Genomic DNA, 22,561 nt, shown 5'->3' with positions numbered 1-22,561 from the left:
TAAGGGAGAAGTCCAGAAACAGAGCATTGTGTCCCTCCTTGAGAGGGTCATGTTGGGAGGTATGACACACTGGGGCGATAGGGGCTGAAATCGCTGGAAATATGGTCACTGGCGACCATATTGCCAGTGATGGGAGTGTGCCCCGGCGATAAAATCGCTGGGTGCGCGCTCCCGTTTTCAGCCCCATTCTAATCGCTTGTCGCAGGAGCTTGCTTCTGCAATCAGCTGATTACCTCTGCGGCACCGCCCGGCAGAGGTTCCCTTTCCTCAGCGACCATCTCTGGTCGACAGGGTCATAAGGTCGACAGGGTCATAAGGTCGACAGGGTCATAAGGTCGACAGGGTCATAAGGTCGACAGTCAACATAGCACCGCGTCCCCTCGCATGGCTCGCTGCGCCTGCCATGCTTCGGGCACGGTGCCTCGCTATGCTCGGCACACTATTTTATTCTCCCACCACGCCCTAGTGGATGGTAGGGCATGAAATACCGCCTGTCGGCACATGTCGACTCATAAAACAGTCAAATGACCCCATGTCGACCCTTTGCCTGTCGACCTTCCCCATGTCAACCTAATGACCCGGTCGACCTAGTGGTGTAGACCTAAATGCTGTAGACAATATGACCGCATCCCCTCTAGGGAAACCCAGAGGTGCCTCAGTTAGCATTGTCACATTCCAACAATCACCAAATCATTTCCTGTCATCAGGGCTGGAAAACATATCAAAGGGGTATTAGCACTTATGGGATTGTATACCAGAACTTTACCATATCTTCTTCAGGTGGAGCAGAGATTGCACCGGAGTCTATACTAAAGCAATGTGGCATTTTCACACAACACTTGTCACACAATACCGCTTTCAGATCGCAACCCCAGCTCTGGCCCAGCTACAACCTGGGTCTAGCACTTTCACACTAAGCCCGGATCGAATTGCTGGGATGGTCGACCCAAGTTATTAGGAATTGTGCTTTCACACCGCACCTTGACCCGGGTAGACAAGTCAGCAACCCAGCAATTACCCTGATTATTTTGGCGATGATAAAGGGGTATAAGGTCATTAGCAGGATGTACCCAATATTTTATCAGCCATATTGGGAGCAGGGTGGGGCCTTCCTCCATCTCTATACTGAACCAGTTGTAGCTGGGCACAAAAGGAAATAATGTATTAGATGCTATTTGATTTAAATCGTATAAAACTCCAATATTATATTATTCCCTCCGAATGTTATATTTAATAATCACTACACTTGTAATAGGAGACCAATAAAAGATATGTATCTGGTCATCAGTGCAGTGGGTTTAACCGGTGTTTGAACTATATAATCAAGTAGCAATACACTGGGCAGGGATCTGGTTGCCTGTGACAACGCTAATAGAGCCATAGCACATGAGACTGTAGCTTAGTTTACACAGTAAGACTTTACAAATATTACTTCTCTATGCAAACATAGAAGGCTTAGTGTCACTATAAGAACCTGGATGCTTCCAATAAGATAAAATAAAAACATATCTGAAATCAGTAGAATACTTTAAATTTAAATGTATTCTATACTAGATTAACATAGTTGGTCGTTTCCTCCAGATCTATTGTAAATAATTATCTGCCCTTCACTAGAACTCCGATCTATAGACTAGATGTTCTTCTATACCAGTGCTCAGGGAACAGGGGTAAATTACTACAAATGGGGTAAAAATAAAATTCCCGGGGGGTAACGGATGGTTGCACTGCCGAGACACAGCCTGGGCATGCATATAAATCTATATACATGCCCGGCTGTTTCTCGGCAGCGCAACCATCCGTTACCCCCAGGAAGATCATTTTGTTGCATATAGAATCTATATAGATTACAGGGTTACAGTACTGTAGTGTACAAGGGCTTGACGCAGTGCAGTGTGTCAGGCCCTTGTGTATAACATGCTTCCCTGCATGATGCCCAGGGCCCTGCTTCCAAATCCACCCACGTCTTCAGTAGAGTTGACTAGTTGCTGCGCCATTTCAGCAGCTCGCAATCTGTACTGCCGCTGCAGCATCGGGTTTCTTTGCCTGTTATATGGATATACCCATCTCTTGTCTATGGGAAACAATGTGCACTGACTGTCACTATATCATCTTGTAATACTGACACTAATAGTTGCCTGGACATCACATTATCACGGACTATACCACACACAGCCTGGCAGCCATTGATGATGATGATCACCATGTATGTCTGCGTGTGTGGTACAAAGTTTGTAATCATCAATGTCTGCCAGGCTTAGTACCATACTAGCAGGATATATCATCAGTTTCTGGGGGTACAGTGTGTATTACAGTTATAGGATTTCCTTCCTTCCAAATCAAAGGGGTAACGTCAGCATATCTAAATATATTTAGGGGTAAAAGGTAAAAAAGTTCCCTGACCCCTGTTCTATACCCTAGCTATAAAAAATGAAAGTAACAACCTATAACCACATGTATATAGAGCATCCAAATAAAACTCCTATGTTCATCCCAGAAAGAAGAAGGACATTGGGTATACCAGTTCCAGGTTTTACACATATTCTAGGAGATTAAACTCAGACATGAATGACACATAAGTGAGCTGACCAGACTATAAACAGTATATTTAAGCAAGGACACACTGGGGATCATTTACAGACCACTACCACAGAGCAAGGGGCCTTTAAACACACAGTATCTGTTGCTTTACATCTATTTTTAGAGGAGTGTGCACAGATATTCGCCAGCCGTACACTGCTGAGTTACTTCACAATTGCAATGAGAGCTTACACTGATAGTGCAGATGTACAGGAGGGATCAGAGACCTGCTCTTCTGCAACACTCATGAGAGCACAATTATTTCTGTGCAGTTGTTCACATCAGCTCCAAGTGTGCGCAGTCGTTAGGGTTTTTTAAGTGGAATACAAAGAGAAAAAGGTTTTTAAAACATTACATTAGGAACCCCCATCCCTGCATTATTTTCAACTATTTTCCTAATGTATTGCTTCTCTGTTGTGACCTCACTCCTAAGGGTAACGGATTAAAAGGCTTTATTCATTTCAAGTGACAAACATTTTGGGGGTTATTCCATACCCTCCAACATTTGAAGGGCAGAAATCGGTAGGCACCCAGAAAGGGGGCGTGATCATATGTAAAGTGGGGGTTGACAGTGGTAAAAGGGGGCGTGGCAGGCAGCAGGTGCATCACACGATGGATAGCGTCAAGTGAGGAGACTTTAGTCAAAGTGCAGCCTGTTTGAGCACCCTCCCCAGCACCTGATGCAGCTCAGCTCATGTCACATGGTGGCTTGGTGGGCTGCTGGCATTTTAAAATAAGTATATTTAATATACTTATTGGTACTTGTTTCCTAGCACGGCCACAACGATCATAATCGCGGGTATCGGGGGTAAAATCGGGGCCATCGCATGCACTAAAAAATCGGGTGCGATGGGCCAGACGCGATGCCCGCGATTTCCCCATAGAGAACAATGTTAAATGCCTCAATTTACCCGCGATGACCCCGATTTCCCATAGGAAACAATGTGAAATGGATCAATTTACCCAAATTATCATAGGGAACAATGGTAAATGGGCCAAAAACACCACTGAACATTAAAATGTCCCCACAAAAGTACTAGACGCCACCCCGCGATCAACGTGAACCCGAAGCGTGGCGAGCGCAGCGAGCCCGCGAGGGGCGGCGGTACGCGTCCTCCGACCTTTTCATACCCCCACTATCCACGTCGGCGTGGAGTTGAGAATAGAATAGTGTGGCGAGCACAGCGAGCCCGAAGCGTGGCGAGCGCAGCGTGCCCCGCGAGGGGACGCGGATACCTTCACAGTTATACGCGTCCCCTCGCGGGCTTCCCAGGTGTCCATGGCGACGCGGACACCTGTGAAGCCCGCGAAGGGACGCGTTTACCTGTGAAGGTATCCGCGTCCGCTCGCCACACTATTCTATTCTCAACTCCACGCCGACGTGGATAGTGGGGGTATGAAAAGGTCGGAGGACGCGTACCGCTGCGCTCGCCACGCTTCGGGTTCACGTTGTTGGGGTGGCGTAAACTACTTTTGGGGGTACATTTCACTGGTCAGGGGTTTTTTTGGGGGTTTCTGGCCCATTTACCATTCTTCCCTATGATGATTTGGGTAAATTGACCCATTTAACATTGTTTCCTATGGGAAATCGCGGTCATCGCGGGTAAAGTTACCCATTTAACATTGTTCCCTATGGGGAAATCGCGGCCATCGCGTGTGGACCATTTAAGCATTTTTAGCCGCACACGACGCGACCGACCCGATTTTCACTGTTTTCAATGGAAAAATCGGGGGCATCGCGTCGGTCGCGTCGCAGGCCACTAAAAATTACCCCCGATGGCCGCGATTGTGGCCGTGCTAGGAAACAAGTACCTACTTATTTAATAAATAAGTATATTAAATATGCTTATTTAATATGCCAGCAGCCAACCAAGCCACCATGTGACATGAGCTGCAGGCAAACAGGTGCGTCACATGCTGGATAGACTAGACTGGAGTGATTTTTCAAAGTGCAGCCCTGACTGAGCGGCCACCTACTTGCTCTGCGCTGTACAGGATCATGTGCAGTGACGGCTGAGAGACGTCCTTTACCCTAAGTGCGCGGTGCCTGCACGTGACATCATGACGCACGAGACCGACACGCAATGCACTAATGGGAACAGAGGGGGAGAGGGGCCGGAGAGCTCATCCAGGAGGAGGAAATGATTTTGCGGCGCACAGCGAGTGCCAAAAAGCAGTACATTCTGTACAAATTGTATTTGCCGGTACAGACTGTTAAAAACCGGTACTGTAGCGGCAAATTCGGTACAGTTGGAGGGTATGTTATTCTGGTTCACTGCTTCTGGCAAATTCCTTCTCAAATGGATAAAACCATGTGCACTGCAGGTGGGGTAGATGTTACTTTTGCAGGGAGAGTTAGATTTGGGTGGGGTTTTACATCAAAGTGAGATCTATATTGCAGTGTAAAAATAAAGCAGCCAGTATTTACCCTGCACAGAAACAAAATAACTCACCCAAATCTAACTCTCTCTGCACATTTTACATCTGCAGTGCACATGGTTTTGTCCATTTAGGAAGGAATTTGCCAGAAGGAGTTAACCAGAATAACCCCCATAATTTCTGTAGCTTCAAATTTGCAGGACATATTGCAATTATACATCTGATCTAAAAATAAAATAAATGGACTTATGACATCCAGCAAAACCCGCAAACCGTCATATACATCACATTTTTTACCCATACCAAACCAGGTCTAGAAAAGAAAATTGGCTATGTTTGTAGTCAGACAGGACCCATCTATCATTAGGTGATGTTACCATTTTTGTGTGTAAGCAGAGGCACCAGGTCTGTGTCCAGGAGATTATGTCCAGTGTGTACGGTGCACTATGATGGGGAAAATAGCTTTAAGCCCTGTACACTTGGGACGGCAGAGCCTCTGTGCTTAGCGATGCAATTAAGCACAGACCATTCAGAACACAGCGTTGCACCAGAGATGTGTGCTGAGCTGTCAGGGTTCTCTGGAGCCAGAACACTGGCGAAGACTAAATTTATACTGCATGAAGAATAAATCTAGTCAGGCGATCGGGACATCGCCCGTGCACACGGCCTGCTTCATTTCTAAGCAATCTAGTCAGAACGCTTACAAATTGGGCTTTAATCGCCCTGTGTGTCCCACTAGTCACAACGCAATGAGTCTAGGATGCATCAGGGGACTGATTAGTTTTATATAGGACACCTGTATAGTGTGTGTGTGTGTGTGTGTGTATATACGGAGAAGAACAAAACTTATATTGGAAAAATGCAGTGGGTGAAAAGTTTCATTCAGAGACAGTCGCACACTGCAATTTCAGCAAAATAGACCCCCGACTTTAGAAGAGTCTCACACAGACCAACAGGGGCTTTTTGGCGCACACTGCAGTAGTAGGACATCAATATACAGCTATATACATACTCTAAACATGCACAACTAATCCGGATCGCGGAGATTCAAATAGTTTAAGAAAATCATGTTTTAGTGCAGAGCTTTCGGAGGTTTAATAAGGGTGCCATTTACTAAATGTTGGCACGTACTGAAGTATTTTCAGAGGGCATTGAAGACATGAAGCAATATTTCTTGAGAAGTGTGCGTATAATGGATAGATAGAATAGAGATCAGCTGTGTTTGGAATGTACAGTTTATCCTTGTGGTTCTCACTTCTGCAACACAACGTTCATTGTGAATATGACTTTCAAGCATGTCATATTGTGATGCTGTTCCCAGACAATGGTGCATTGCACAACACGTTCCTGTGACCGGTGACACATTTGTGAAATCTCCCAGCAACCAGTCCAACCCACCTTTTCCAACACAATGTATGACCTACAATGTATACGTATTTCATAATTGAGAGATCAGTATGACAAACTGGAGACACATTTACAAAAGACTGTTCTAGAATACCAGCGCAAAAGAAGGATGTGCAGCTAGGGTGTCAAATGACATTAAAAAATGGGTGCTTGGATGTCTTGGAGATCTGTCTAATTTCAGAACGGCCATATCTTCTATGGAGAGGATGAAGTTGTATGGAAAGCCCAGCTGTTATTGCCTTGTGGAATTATAAAGGGTCTTATATACATCACATGTCTGTGAGTGCATCTTGTTGAATAAAATAAATTCCCACATTAAGAAATACTGCACCAATTGTTTGTTTTTCTATATATCTCCAAAATACTCCAATTGTGGGGTTCTTGGAGATTTTTTTGCAGATCTGTGAAAGTGATTTCTCTTTATTTGGACATATGGAACAGCCAATACCTGTTTTTTAAGTTATGTATCATATGCCATCTTAAATTGCATGGTTTCACTTCTATAGAACTGGAGGTAGCGCTTATGGGTTTTGAGTGATTCTTTCTGCACTAGAGAAACCATTGCTCTCTTCGTGAGCTTGTGTTTCCCATCTAGGACAGTAGAAATGTTATGCTTTCAATGGGTTAATGACTGCGGCTAATTAAATACAGCTTATAGCCATGAATGTGCAACAAAGCAGAAGTTGGGCTGCAGAATCGTGTAAGAAACCTAATGATCATTTTACAGAACCACTTAGACCCAAATATCCTAAACACGTTAAATGAAAATATTAAAGCTGAACTGCATTTAAAAGTGGTTTAAAAGTAGCAGGTTATAAAAAAAAAATACATCAAGGCTGATGGGGTTTAATCAAGTAAAGGTTGTAACACAATAAAAATGAAAGGATATTCTAGTAAGGATGTGGGAACTTGAATACCCATGGCGGACTTATGTGGGAGAAAGGAAACGATTTCTATAGCAACTAGCAGCTTAGCGGCTGTAAAGAGCAACATGCCCCTCAGTGCAGACTCCTGTCTCAAGAGACCATGCAAATTACCAGTGGTTTCATGACACTGCAAGCACGAGCACAGCCAGACAACAGTACCAAGGAACAAACACTACAGTGTTGCAACAACAAGCAGGGCAAAACTTGCTCCACAGCTTTACAAATTGTTGTAGCTAAAACAAAAAAAAACAGATTGCAGGCATACCGAAATATAATATAACAATGAAAAGAATAAAATGTAAATCATTATAGTAGAACATAGAAAACGGTAAAATCAAACAATATATACAGATTTTACCATGCTTATCTATCCTGCCGAGCATCTTTCATGTGCCAAGCTTGGCGCAGCAAGTGTGCCCGTGACTAAGATACACGTGTGTGAGTGTATGCGCCTAAGAACACTCGTCCATAAGAAACCATGGACAGTGTACCATGTCACAGCTCGGCATTCAGTGTTGCAGCTGCGCCTTGGCACAGCATGTATGCCTGTCCCAGGATGGATGAGCTTAGCTACATCTGTATCAAACTGTGCGGAAGATGTAGTAAGCCTGGTGAAGAGATAAAGTGGAAGGTGATACTTAATACAGCTGACCCTGTGTGCCAAGGTAACCTGGGGTGCCTCAGGGCATTTGCAGGGGTGCTTTGAGTTATTGGTCCAGGACCAATTCAAATTATTTATGGTCAATGTACAAGCAAAACCAGTGCAGGTGGCCATCAATCATAACATATGTGGAAAAGCAGAAGCAAATACTATCCCTCCAGATAAATGACCCTAAGGATGATATATAAACACCATTTACTAAATGTAACATTGGTTTTTAAATTTCTCAATGAGAAACGTTTGGCCTAGGGTGCCTTGATTTCAGGCACACTCCAGCATTCTTACAGTACATGTTTCCATTGCACCCTGTTCAGCTGGAACTGTGCTCTGTACATAAGACAATACGACCAATCTCATTCTCTACATAGCAATGAAGCTATGTGGATGGCCCAAGAACAAGAGGGATGGCTGACCTCTGACAAGGTGGAGTTGCATACAGGAGGGGTGGAGTAAGGCAAAGTGCGGGGACAGGTGGAGCCTGATCTGATATCACACCAACGTCAGGGCTGCATGGAATCAGTGGGGCCAACCCCTTTATTGGTAAGGATATATAGTCACCGTTTCACCTACTGCTCTCTGATTAGTGCCCAACCGCCCTCCCTAGCTCCACCCACAGCCACCAGCAGAGAATAGACTGGAGGGACATCCAATAAACATTATAATTCCTATGCTTTCCAGTGCACATGCTCCATCCTCATTTTGCCACTGTATATGTATGTGCATACGCAGAAGGGGAAGTTAACCTTCCATATATAGGATTTCCAATAGTGTTATGGTTTGCAAAAGCAGTCCTCAAGGTATCCCAATATTCCAGGTTTTAGGGATATCTCTGCTTGTGCACAGATGGTGTAATGGATGGTGTAATGGTTAGCATTACTGCCTACAGCACTGAGGTCATGGGTTCAATTCCCACCATGGCTCTAACTGTGTGGAGTTTGTATATTCTCCCCATACTTGCGTGGGTTTCCTCCGGGTACTCCGGTTTCCTCCCACAATCCAAAAATATACTGGCAGGTTAATTGGCTTCCAATAAATTAACCATAGAATGTCTGTGTGCGTGTGTACATGTGATAGGGAATATAGATTGTAAGCTCCACTGGGGCAGGGACTGATGTGAATGTTCAAATATTCTCTGTAAAGCGCTGCGAAATATGTATGCGCTATATAAGAAACTGTTAATAAATAAATAAATATAGTAAATCTGACTAAAGTGCTAATTAAGCCAACTGTGCCTATGCAAGGATAGCCTTAAAACCTGGACAGTTGGGCTGCCTTGAAGACAGAGTTTGAGAACCACTGCAATAATTTATGTAACACCATTTTGACGACGTGCTGTGCTATAGTAGGCAATAAGAAAAGAGGAGGAAGACCCCACACAGAGACTGCTCAATCCAACTTGATTACTACAGGCGAGTGTTTTACCTACAGGAAGTAAATTCATGCAGGTTAAACAAGTTTTTTTGGTAAGTGGGATGTTATAGAGGTTATATGATGCAAGAAACAAAAAAGACAAAAGTACAATAGTAAAAGCATATTGTGTGTTTGTACCTATAACAGCCAGATATAAGGTTTCATTACACAAATACAATGAACAGTTAAACGCTGATTGCTGATTGGTTACACTTCATCGCTGCTCAATGCACCGGGTTATGAAATACATTCCTAATTGGTCTATTACTCAGTCATTTACAGTAAATAAAATAAACAGTAAACTTGCCATTGATAGGTCAACTTTAGCCACATATGGGCAATCATCTGTCAGCAGTGCCCTTCTCCGTTTTCTTTACCGTTATGTTTTTTTGGGGGGAAAAAATGTCAAGAACACTAACCAAAATAATTTATTTCTTCCCTCGCAGTATTTGTACACCTTCTACCCGCATTTCCTTCATTCTCTTCCTTTGCTTGGGAAATTGCAGACAGGATGGTGCATCGTGCCAACAGAAATATCCCTTCACCAGGTCATTCTTAGAAGCATAACACTTAGAGGAAACCATTCATTTAAACTGACATGATGGATAGAAGATAAATGCATGCTTCTGTGCCAGAAACGCAGATGTACTGTCCCTAGCAGGAGGGATGCCATATTAGACAGCGGGTCACGATAGGAGTGTCACACGAGAGAAACTAAAACTATGGAAGTAATTGACAGACAAAAAAAAACTATCAATACAACACACAGCAAAATGAGCACTATGTCAGTCTGCAGGGCGTATCTTCGCACTGTGACTAAAGAGGAAGCACACACAAATGTGTTATGCATAATTTCATATGCCCACCAGTGCCTTGGGCACAGAAATGTGAAAGGAAAAGGGCATTTTACAGTATGAGCACATTATAACAACTGCAACACATGCAGACTACAATACAGAAGCACAAGAATAATGACAAGCTGTATTATTTAAGGTGGGCATTGCAATATTCCAATTGTGAGGACCGTAGACAACACTAGCAATCTGCTTGTGATTGGCGATACCATAGACTATGTACGTATGTTAAGAATTTCATTGCTCTTCTTAATGATAGAGAGCAGCAATACAAGTGTTCTTTTTGTGTCAAAAGTGATTGGACACTGCATTGGGTTTCCGTACAAATCCGAATCATACCAATCCAGACAAACAAAATAGTGACCAAAAAGCTTACTGAACAAAGCAGATCATTCAGTGCAGAGAAGGGCTCAGTACGAAAGATGTCCAGTAGACTCAAGTGCTTTTCTAAACAACACCACATATGCATCAAGGCTCAAGATTACTGTGCACCCTGGGAAAATAAGGCATATTTATTTTACATACTGGTAACCATATATAAATCTAATGGATAATGCCACTGTTACAGCACCAAATTTGACCATTTTTCTGGTACAGATTCTAAGATAAAAGCCAAACATTGATTTACACTAGGCACTGCCAACTGTGGTGCCGGACGGCTCCCTGACAGTCGGGATTCCGACAGTCATTAATCCCAACTGCTCCCCCGTGGGGGTCCATGACCCCCATAGAGGGAGAATAAAATAGGTGGTGAAAGAGTAATTTGAGCCTCAGCAGTATTCAGAAATCACAGGACCATTAAGATAGACTGACATCAGGGAAGCTTGGAATGTTCTTTGTTTACTGTGCTCAGTATCTCATATTTATACTTTAACATACTGTTGCTCCCCTCCCATCAGGGAGGAGATATTAAAGAAAACATACATATTCAACACACCCCTAAGGTGGGGTTACAATTAAAACTTTGGTTCCACGTGCAAGAACGTGGTATTTCTGACGATACAATAGGAGTATTTCTAAACTCTGTAGTCACTTCCCATAGACATATGGATTTCATCAAAACGCTTATATGGGATTGCTGGTTTTTGTCCTTCTTATCTATATTCATTGGAATGAGGCCATGTCCTGCATCCCACAGCTGGTTCATATCCATTTTAATTGGGATTTCTAGTAAAACCAAGGACTAGCTGAATATACATAAAGATTAACTATTTCAGCTTCTTGAAGATGAACATACATTTGCTTTAATTCTTTTAACACATAATACTTTGTACTAAAAGGAATATTCAGCTTATATAGACAATATAGTATTAAGTAAGATTCACTCTATCAGTGGCGAGCGCAGCGATCCCGCAAGGGGCTTCATTGCGCTCCCCACGCTGTGCAGTCGGGGTTCCGACGTCTGAGTAATGACTGTCGGAATCCCGACTGTCAGTCAAATATACCACACCCGTCAACTGACCTGTTTAATGTAACACAGTAGTGATTGCTTATAGCTTACAAAGATGTAAACCACACAATGGTCCTGATTCTGATTTGGAAGTAGTGCCAAAAAAAAGAAAGTCACTTTGTATAGGGGACAAATAATGTGGCCACGCAAGGTAACATTTTTTTTTTCTATGCAGACTAGGGGGGTTATTCTCGTCCATTCTTTCTGACAAAATCCTTCTTAGATGGACAAAACCATGTGCACTGCGGGTGGGGCAGATGTTACTTGTGCAGAGAGAATTAGATTTGGGTGGGGTTTTTCTTCAAAGTGAGATCTATATTGAAGTGTAAAATCATGCAGTCAGTATTTTCCCTGCACAGAAACAAAATAACTCACCCAAATCTAATTCTCTCTGCACATGTTACATCTGCCCCCCTGCAGTGCACATGGTTTTGTCCATCTAAGAAGGATTTTGTCAGAAAGAATGAACTAGAATAAACCCCTAAATACGGTCTGTTTTTGCATGTAGCCTACAAAATGCAATTTTGATTGCAATTAGAGGCCCCCACAAACTAAGATGATTCACATGCAATTTGGGTTTGATTTTTATGTGATTGTGGCGATCAATCGCATTAAAATGTGCTTGACAGTAGGTCCGATGTGATGCACGGTCCCGTGTGCATCACACCGGAGCCTCAAAATCTGCTGAGCTGGGGAGGCTTGGCTGGGATCACATGTGCATTGAAGAAGTGAAGCAGATAAAAAAAAGTTAATAAATGTGAACCTGGGCAAAACCATGTTGATCTAGAGCGGGCAGCTGTAACATGAGCAGTGAGAGATTTGAGTAGGGAATGTCTTACGGACACCATACACTATGCGATTTGGGCCCGATTTGACCCGATTCGGAGGAATCAGGCCGTGAAATCGGGCCAAATCGCATGTGCAGACATCCCATCCGACCCGATGCGCGGGAGGTCGGACGGGCTGCACATAAGATTTGTTAAATCTTATGTGCAGCCCAAGGTGGGCAGGGGACGCAGCGTATAGTATGTGCGATGGAGGGAGCCGAGCGCGGGACTGTAAGCAGGGAGCCGGGCTAGAGAGGCAGTGGGTGCACTATCCTGGGCGGGGGGGGGGGATGCCGCAAATAGATACTTCCAGGCGGTGAACGCTGCAAGGGGATCAGAGACAGAGACCGGGTAGCGTAGGGGGAAGCCGGGCACATAGAAATAAATGGACAGCCAGTAATTGGCTGAGAGCTCTCTGGGTACTTATGTATTATCTGGGCTGCCGATTTTTTGATTGTATGCCTTAAATTAAGGCATACAATCAGATGTGATGCGATATCGCATCGCATACGACCATATCGCATGCGATGCCCCAATTTTTCCATAGGATTCAATGTTAAAATGGACTGAGTCCATTTTAACATGGAATTCAATGGGAAAAAGGGGTACTTTTCATACCCCTACTATCCAAGTGGGCATGGAGTTGGATATAAACCTGTGGCGAGCGTAGCGAGCCACCGAGCCCGAAGCGTGGAGAGCGAAGCGAGCCCCGCGAGGGGACGGTATTTTGTGTCCCCTCGCCACAGGTTTATATCCAACTCCATGCCCACTTGGATAGTAGGGGTATGAAAAGGACCCCTTTTCCCATTGAATTCCATGTTAAAATAGACTCAGTCCATTTTAACATTGAATCCTATGGAAAAAAATCGGGTCCATTTTAACATTGAATCCTATAGAAAAATCGGGTCCATCGCATGCGATATGGTCGGATGCGATGCGATGGACCCGATTTCAAAATCGGCAGCCCAGTTAGTACATAAGTACCACTCTCTGAGAGAGCTCTCAGCCAATCACTGACTGTTAATTCATTTCTATGTCCGCACGCTGCTGCCCGGCTTCCCCATGCTACCCGGTCTCTGCTCTCTGGTCCCCTCACGGAGTTCACCGCCTAGACCAGTGCGCCCACTGCCTCCCCTGCCTGGCTTCCTGCTTGCAGTCCCCCGCTTGGCATCTGGCTCCCTCCACCGCAGGTACTACAGGCTGCGTCCGCTGCCTGCTTGCAGCCCCCATGCCCTGCTCAGCTCCCGGCTCCCGCTGACAGCAGCTCCCCGGGGGGACTGCATGTGATAAATCGCATGCGATTTATCACATGCAAAACCTGGCACATCAAGTGCCAAATCGTATGTGACCCCCCCAGGGGAGTTGTCAGTAGATTAGGTCCGACATGTCCTTCGGACAAGTCGGCCTAATGTATGGGGGCCTTTACGCTGGGCATACATAGCTGGCTCTTCCCCAACCAGTTGTAAAACAGTATCTTAAAATGATTGCGAAAGTAAGAAAAAATGTGCTTTAGATCATTATCAGAACTTATCAACTTTCCCCTGGGTGGACGCGGCGCTTTATGGTAGCAGGTAAAATAATTAAGGGGCAAAGTAGCAGGCTATGTTCATAGGAGATAAGGAATTGAAAGAATCACAAATTTGCCTTGTGACAGAGGCTGGACGACTGACATTTGCGTGTTAACAAAGAGGACTGGCTGTTGGCACAACAATATGCTATTAAACTGCAATATATCTTTCAAAGCGCCCTCTACTTTCAATGAGATAAGTCTAAAGGCCATTGCTGCTTTACATATGAATCCACACAGGGAAGGAAAAAGGTATACTGTCACAAGGTCGTCAAGAGGAAGTGCGACACTTAAGTCGACAGGTTACTGTGTTGACACATGCATTAGGACGACATGGACTAGGTCAACAGTCAAAAGATGGGGATTTTCACAGGTTTTTTTAGCCGACATGTGCCAACAGGCAGTATTTCATGCCCTACCATCCACTAGGGCAAGGAGGGAGAATAGAATAGTGTGCCGAGTGCAGGGAGGCACCGTGCCCGAATGAATGGTGTATGCAGCGTGCTATGCGAGGGAATGTGGTGCACTTTTTTTTTAGTGTCCACGTCGACATTCGGGGGGAAAAACGTGAATAACCCAATGTAGACCTTTTGACTGTGGACCAAGCCCCTTGTTGACCTAATGCATGTTTTGACCTATTAACCTTCAGTGATGTACCCAATGCATGTCAACATTCAATCTGTCAACCCTATGATCCATACCCAGAAAAAGGACCGATTTGGATTTGTATGGTATTGCACAGGTCGCGATCATCAGTCGCAATGGTTGCAAGCCCTGTGCCAGTCTACATAAAGCAAGTGTACTTATACTGGCCAGCAGGGTCCAGGAGGTCTGTGGATCCTAGACTTGGCACACATACAAAATGGGGGCGACATGTTTTGTAAAACGAACCCAAATAACACGTCAATCATGCTGCAGCTAAGGAGGGGCTGCAAGCGATCTCACAGGACCCATTCTGCACATGTGCAGGACAGCGCTGGAGCATGCACAGTCCGATCTGTACTTAAACCATCAGCCTTGTGCACAAATCCAAACCAGACCCAAAGTTACAAAAAACAGCAGAACGGTGTCCAGGTCTCATACTGAAGCCTCAACTTTTATTGCAGGTTAGAGATTATAGGTCCAGCTTGTAGTTATTTAGAACAGCAGTGCGAGATGTTTATAAGACAATTACAAGGTAATTACATTACCTTGTAATTAGTATATCACTGCAAATGAAGTAACAGAACTTGACAGGGTATATAACTGCTGAAAACCGCCCTGGATATATAATGTATAGGAGTTGGTGCTTACTGGAATAACTGCCATCAAAGAGAAGCCTCTTATCCAGTAACCAGGCATGTCCAAACTATGGCCCTCCAGCGGTTGTGAAACTACAAGTGCCATCATGCCTTGCCACAGTTTTGCTATTAGGGAATGCTAAAACTATGGCAAGGCATGCTGGGATGTGTAGTTTCACAACAGCTGGATGGCCACAGGTTGGCCATGCCTGGCTCTAAACTATTGAGTTGAAAGGAAAACAAATACTCTGCTAAGGGAACAATCTAATCAACAGAGATAATTAAATGCAGAAGACTAATATATAATATTTATTAGGCATGCTCTAAAGAGACACCTTGCGTTGTATTGCATCAAGTGGATTCCAAACAGGTGCTGTGTAAATATAGGTCAGAATCTTAAGGCTCATACACACTGGGCGATTTTGATCTGCAAGTCGCTCAAAACAGCAAGTTTGAGCGGCTTTCAGCTCCAAGCCGCCCAGTGAGTATGCCCCGGCGATGAGCGGTGAGCGCTACCGCATCATCGCCGGGAAAGCCGTTCATCTGCTGGTTATACCAGCAGATGATCGGCTTTGAGGACGGCTTTGCATAGCGCTGCGCTATGCAAAGCCGTCTGCACCCCCGATGTCGGCGTCGGTCAGGGGTGAAATTGGCTCAGTGTGTATGCACTAAGCTGCTTCCCCCCCCCCCCCCCGCGATGAACGCGATCATCGCTGTCCGTACACGCTGAGCAAAATCGCCCAGCGTGTATGGACCTTATAATCAAATAAGCATAGAAAATGTAGACAATCTTCTGCATTTATGTACATTGAATAGAGGTTTCTCTCTTTTTATTCTGTACCAATAAAGAACATATTTGGTAATAGAAATCAGCCAGCTTTTATGGCGTATTTGCCTAGACGAGGAAAAGGCTACATAAACTTTATTTCTATTTTCCAACAAAGCCATTTTACAGTTTGTTAGTATTCAAATTATGTACACAGCCTAACCAAATACTGAGCGGATAGCTCAAATATGATTGGAGATTAATGTACAAGCCAACAAATAAACATGTGATCCTATCCCAATACAGGGCACAGATTTGTACTAGTCTCTCAAGCAAACCAAAAAGATGCTCAGAGTTTAATTAAGATGAGGCAATGCTTGTGACTGGTACACATGGCCATCATACTGAAGGAGATTGATGGAGAAGGGCTGGTGCTTACTGCTGGTGTCATTATGTCCTGTCATTCTCACTGGAAAGAGGATGGTGATATCCATAGGGGCAGATGTATTATAGCGGCACTTATTACGCCGCTATAATACTTCCTGCTTCAGCTCATTAGCGAGGCGAAGCAGGAAGGTACATCGACAAGATGTATTAACATCTGTAACGTATTGGGCATGCTGCTGTGAATGCAACATGGGTCACCAAAGCCTAATATTGGTATATTTATGCTCGTCACCCCTGGAGGGTTTGCACAAAAATAACGGGCCCCCGTGGAACTTAGATCAAACAAATGTATCATTTTAGATGGTAGCTGTGGGCACCTAAAAGTTGGTGGCGCACACGGGAGTACAACATCTGATATACCGCCCATACACGGTCCGATGTAAGTGTGCGATGCGCACTTTTGCGCACATCCCATAGCACATAAAAAATGTACTGCTAGTACTTTTTGTACTAGATTGCATTGCATCAAGTTAAAAACACACTGCTTTAGCACAGCGCATGCATTTTGAGCTCGATGCTATAGCGACAGCAATGCGCATCACTGTCCCAGATTGATGGGCAGTGTCCACCGATCTCGCTGGTCGCCTGTATTCCCCACCGGAGAACACTGGCGCTGTCAGCTCGCTCAGCACACAGAGCTGACAGCTTGTGCTGTGTGTGGGCTGTCAGCGCTGTGTGCCGAGTGACATCACTGCAGCAGAGGCTGACCTAGCATAGTTAGGAAGCCCTACACACATCGCTATGTGTGTAGGGCCCATTAGACCTCTACTTTTATCTGCACCCGGCCAGTTATTTTTCACCACAATGGTAGAAGAAAAGCAATCAGCCAATGATCTGGCGTACAATCTTAACAAAGGTCAGTGTACCAGGGCGCTGGAGCCTTAAAGTGCCCACACACTAGAAGGGACTGCAATCTTAAGATGTGTGCCTATGTATGCGTCCTGGACAAAAGATTTCAGGCAAGCGCACATCTTTACCAAAGATTTTTCTTAAGACCCCGTGTGCGTTCCTATGGATCTTTTGTTAAATCTTCTGATCTTTCATGCAGCATGTAAGATCAGAAGATTTAGCAAAAGATCCAAAGGAGAGCGCATCGGACCGGTAAACATCGGACGAAATATCAGCCGATTTATCGTTCTAGTGTGTGGGCACCTTTACAGACATGCTAACCACCTCTTCTAAGGGGTCCCGAATTCAAATCAAATTTCAGATACCTACAAATTCCAATCACAATTATTCTGCCCTTTAGCCCTTATTCACAACTAAGCTTGACCATAATGACAGCGATATGCTGGAGAAAAAAAATATGTAAATATCGCCCCAGGATCTCCCATCACTTTAGACAGGAGATCGAGGTTTAGTTTAGATAAACCCCCGACCTCCCATAATATTAGATGGGAGATCGGGGTTTGAGAAACAATTTAATACTGCCTTATATCTTCTGATTGACCATGCAGCATGATCAACCAAAATATATTGTGTACAGCCGCAGGAGTATGCAATCAGGCTTGCAACCTGTAAGATCCGACTGATATGTTGTTCCAATTTGGACAGCAGCAACATATAATTTCAGCATTTCCCTGTCTTTTACAAAAAAATGCAATGGTTCCCAATTCCTATCACATTTCACATGAATGCTTATGTAGTATTTATTTGCATGACAAGGTAAACCATCAGGTTGAATCCCCATAAACGAATACCTTTTTCACACTGACAAATATTTCCCGGGTTAATACACATGAACAACCCGGGAAATTGGTCAGTGTGAAAGGGCCCTGGTAGATGATGCCGGGTACAGCGTTCCGGGATTTCTACCCAGGTCTTGATGCGACCCGGGTCCCGTTTACTGCAGTGAAGATGCTGACATCTACCAGCACCGCCCCTGCGCCGCCTCAAGATGACGTCACCCACTCAGCTTTATGCTGGGTCGGGTGGCTAGTGTGAAAGCGCTTGCGAGCCGGATCGCAGCCGGGATTTTGTACCCGGCATGCAAGCGCTTGCGAGTGTGAAAGGGGTATGAATCAGTCTGTCCCTGTAATTAGCCACGTGTTAAACCCAGAGTCCGTTAAATGTGAGTTTTAAATTAGGAAATGAGACATGCAATCTCTTCCTCTCTTTTTAGGATGCAATTAGAAGCAATATAAAAAGGAAGCCGGAAGTTGTAACATAAGTTTTGCAAGATACTACATTTCTAGTATTTTAATTTCAGACCCAAAACAAAAAGGATATCCCTTAACCAACACACAAAAAAGAAACCAGACCGTCATAGCAAACCACTTTTGCAATCTCTGTGTTATCACAGACACGGAACACAAAGTTAAGGGATAGCTGGCATTAAAGAGGAAGTCTATTTGTGAAATTAACCAACATTCATGACAATACGTCATTCACACAGTAAGGTCATTTGTTCCAAGTGATTCAATATAATACAATCTGAGTGATGTAGTCAGTTTCATGTGAATAGATATACAGTACTTTAATCTCCATATATCACTGACATCACTGTTACAGGGAACCAATTTATTAATTCCAAGTAATACAATACAAAACTGTACTATAAATTTCTCAACTGTCTATAGACAATCCCGCAACAGTAACCATGTACCACCACCAACAAGAATTGTTATTCCTCAACTTTATGTTAAGCGTGCCTACACCTTGCCATCTCATTTTGAAAAGGCCAATATTTACCTTCTGATTCATGTTACTGTAGCTTGGTACATAGACAACATACAAACAAATCATGGTAATTAAAAATAATATGGACTCATCCAAAGAAATCTGAAATTACCATATTTACATTTTAATTCAATTGGATCCGATGTTGAATAGCATCGGGAATGAGTGCCAATAGTGCTCAATTGGCCATGCTGTAGATCAGAGAAACTGTCAGGGCATAAAGGTGCCCATACACGGTGCATTTTGGGCTTGCGATGCGTGCTCCAGCGCACATCACATTGCAAAGTACAAAAAGTATGTGCAGCGCCTACTATTTTAACTAGATCGCAAAGCATCTAGCTCAAAACACACAACGATGTTGTAGCAAATCAGATGCATTTTGAACTAGACTAGATACAATCTATTTCAAAACGCACACCGCATAGTGTGTGGGCACCTTTAGGCATGGTAATTGGCATCACACAACTTGAGTGTTGGGCACAAAGCTGGCAATAGGAGTATGTGAATGTAACATTGTCTCAGAAGACCCCATACTCATTGGGGAGGCAGGAACACATCAAGGACTTTTAAGTTGGGTACACATTAGACGATAACGTGTACCCAGAAACCATTGGTAATGGGACCTGGCATGTGCAAGTGCATAAACACTTGCCGATTCTGGCGACGACAAGCAGCGATCCTCTATAAACTGCATGTACAAACAATGGAGGACATTGCAAAGGACCTGTGGGAGTGCACATCGTTAAGAATATAGTGCATACACATTTGGCAATATGCATGAAAATATTGTTACCAATTGTTGTTACTGTGCATATGGTTTAGTACGAGCGCACCTTTAGATGCTGATGTTCCACCTACTATCATACGCTGTAAAGGGGTCAATGGAGTATTATTTATTACCAGTTATTTATAGAATGTATATATTCTGCAGAGCTTAATAGAGAATATTTGGCTATTCAGATCGGGTGTGGTATAGGGTACCGACAGTCGGGATCCCGACAGTCATCAGCCCGACTGCCCGGACTCAGACAGCATGGCGAGTGCAACAAAGCCCCTTGCGGGCTCGCTGCGCTATTCTATTCTCCCTCTATGGGGGTCGTGGACCCCCATGAGGGAGAATAGCCGGGGGCCGTCGGGAAACCGTCTGTCGCAGTTTTGACAGTCGGGATCCCGACGTTGGGTAAATGACTGTCGGGACCCATTCATATCAGTGCTTACACAGTGAAGCTTACAATCTATATTTGCTACTACATATACACACACACATTAATGCTAGAATTAATTTAGTCGGGAGGAAATTAACCTACCAATATATTTTTGAAGCACAGGGAGAATAAACAGTCGCCACACAGTTAGGGCCATGGGGGGGGGGAAATCGAGCTCATGACCTGTGAGGCAGGAATGTGAGCCATCACACCATTTGTGCACAAGTGACTACAGGTGCAAATGCAAGATACGCATAATGTGTTAAACAGCATCACATCTGACACCATCTGTGGTGTCACTGGCGCTTTTAGGACATCATTCTGTAACAGACATCACAAAAGCACATCTACAGATGGGTGTGATACATTAAGGTCTTCAAGTTTTATGCCTAGTTCCAAATACAAAGGTCATCGACTTTGAACAACTCTTATTGGGCAGACCCGATTAACAGTAATAACTAGCATTGCTTAAGTTGGTGTAACGCCAGCGATTTTAACACTTTAAATGAACGCCATTACCATTTCTTGTAATTAAATTACGTTCCTAAAAGACTTTTACACAAAGGCAGAGTCAGAAACAAAAACCATCCACAAACCCTTGCATGTAAAATAAAGAGCAAATAGGTTTAGTCACACCAAGATCCCAAAACACTAATACTATAGGACTGTTCAGGTGACAAGGACAAAACAAAGCCTAAAATTTTGCATGCAAATGGTCACGTTAGGTCACTTCCCAGTGGAGATATTTGCATAAGCTTTAGAACTAATTACATTTCTCAATAAATACCCACACACCTTCTATAAACACATATAAAGTATAAAGTGGTTTTACCATAAGCACAGAAACAGGATTTCCAAAATGAATGGATTGCTACAGCGCCATAGTGATGGCTTACCCAACAGGAGGGACACATCTGTGGTATTGAGGGGGAAAGTGTGACAAGCACTATAATGTATGTACTGTACCAATATAAGCTACTAACTCAGACTCCAGCAGCCCCCCATGCTGTATCACTTGCCATTACTGTGCCACCTCCTGCCTCATGTCACTCATTAGCCCAGCCCTGACAGTACACACACAGTACTCCCAAATACTCCCCAACCCAGCACCCTGCTGCCAGAGGACCCGGCTACAGGCAGGATTGGGAGCCTGGGATAATACATGGGATGCCAATCATTAGTAAGCCCGCAGCCACAGCAGTGCCATCCATTACCACCACCACCACCACCCCGGGACTGGAGAGGAGTGGCAGGGCCCTGCTGTCATGCTATCCCCACGCCTTGGTGCCAGCAGAGCCTCGGAGGGGCTCGTCACACTCACCTATGCCAGGGGCCACATAGACGAAGTACAGGCAAGACGAAGACAGCGAGAAGAAGAAGATGAAGGCGAAGATGGATCGGTTAGAGACCCGCAGGAGCCTCCGGAAGAGCGGCCTCATGGTGCCCGGGGACGGAAGGCTGCTCTCAGGAGAGCTCGCTGGCGGACAGGCTACGTACAGGGAACAAGCCCATCGGGTGACAGGAGCGAGGGGACGAGGCACCGGCGGCGGCGGCGGCACACCGGGAGGAGGAGGAGGAGGAGAGCGCTGGGAAATGGCAGCAGCGCAGGAGCTGATACACCTACCCCCGTAGGGAGGAGAGAGGACTCGGCAGCGGGTGGGAGGGGGAAGGCACTGCGAGGAGGAGGAGGAGGCGGGGGGGTTTACTGGTGCGAGCTAGGAGGGGGCTAATGGCAGCAGCAATGCTCGTCAGGATGGGTCGCCCATGGCCAACCCTGCCCTGTGTGTCTCACATGTCAGGCAGCAGCCGGCCTCCTCCTGCAGGGACATCACACAGGGCTGATGCCCACTATATCTCTCTCCCCTATATGTGTGTGTGTGTATATATATATATATATATATATATATATATATATATATATATATATATAGCAAGGCTGCAGGAGGGTGCCTGTCTTATTGGATTTCTGCTATATATATATATATATATATATATATATATATATATATATATACACTGTATTATACCATGTACTCTATTATATGCACACTGTATTAGCTATACCCTCACTATATATGTCTATATACTGCATTATATACACACTATACACTCACTTTATATGTCTA

The 22,561-nt window shown here is 44.4% G+C and overlaps 1 protein-coding gene across 1 annotated transcript in view; it reads right to left on the bottom strand.

Moving 5' to 3' along the window:
- B4GALT6 (beta-1,4-galactosyltransferase 6) overlaps positions 1 to 22,200 on the bottom strand; it is an 89,772-nt gene extending 67,572 nt beyond the window's left edge. Inside the window, exon 1 of the mRNA XM_083187471.1 lies at positions 21,757 to 22,200. Within this exon, the coding sequence (XP_083043597.1) occupies positions 21,757 to 21,874 (118 nt within the window). The 5' untranslated portion in view covers positions 21,875 to 22,200. The remainder of the gene's footprint in view (positions 1 to 21,756) is intronic.
- Between the last annotated feature and the right edge of the window lie 361 nt (positions 22,201 to 22,561).

The sequence above is a fragment of the Crinia signifera genome, chromosome 5 (genome assembly GCF_055691185.1).
Source record: "Crinia signifera chromosome 5, ASM5569118v1, whole genome shotgun sequence".
Lineage (NCBI taxonomy): Eukaryota > Metazoa > Chordata > Amphibia > Anura > Myobatrachidae > Crinia > Crinia signifera.
The sequence above is the reverse complement of the archived record's forward strand: the minus strand, read 5'-3'. Positions and strand labels throughout refer to the sequence as shown.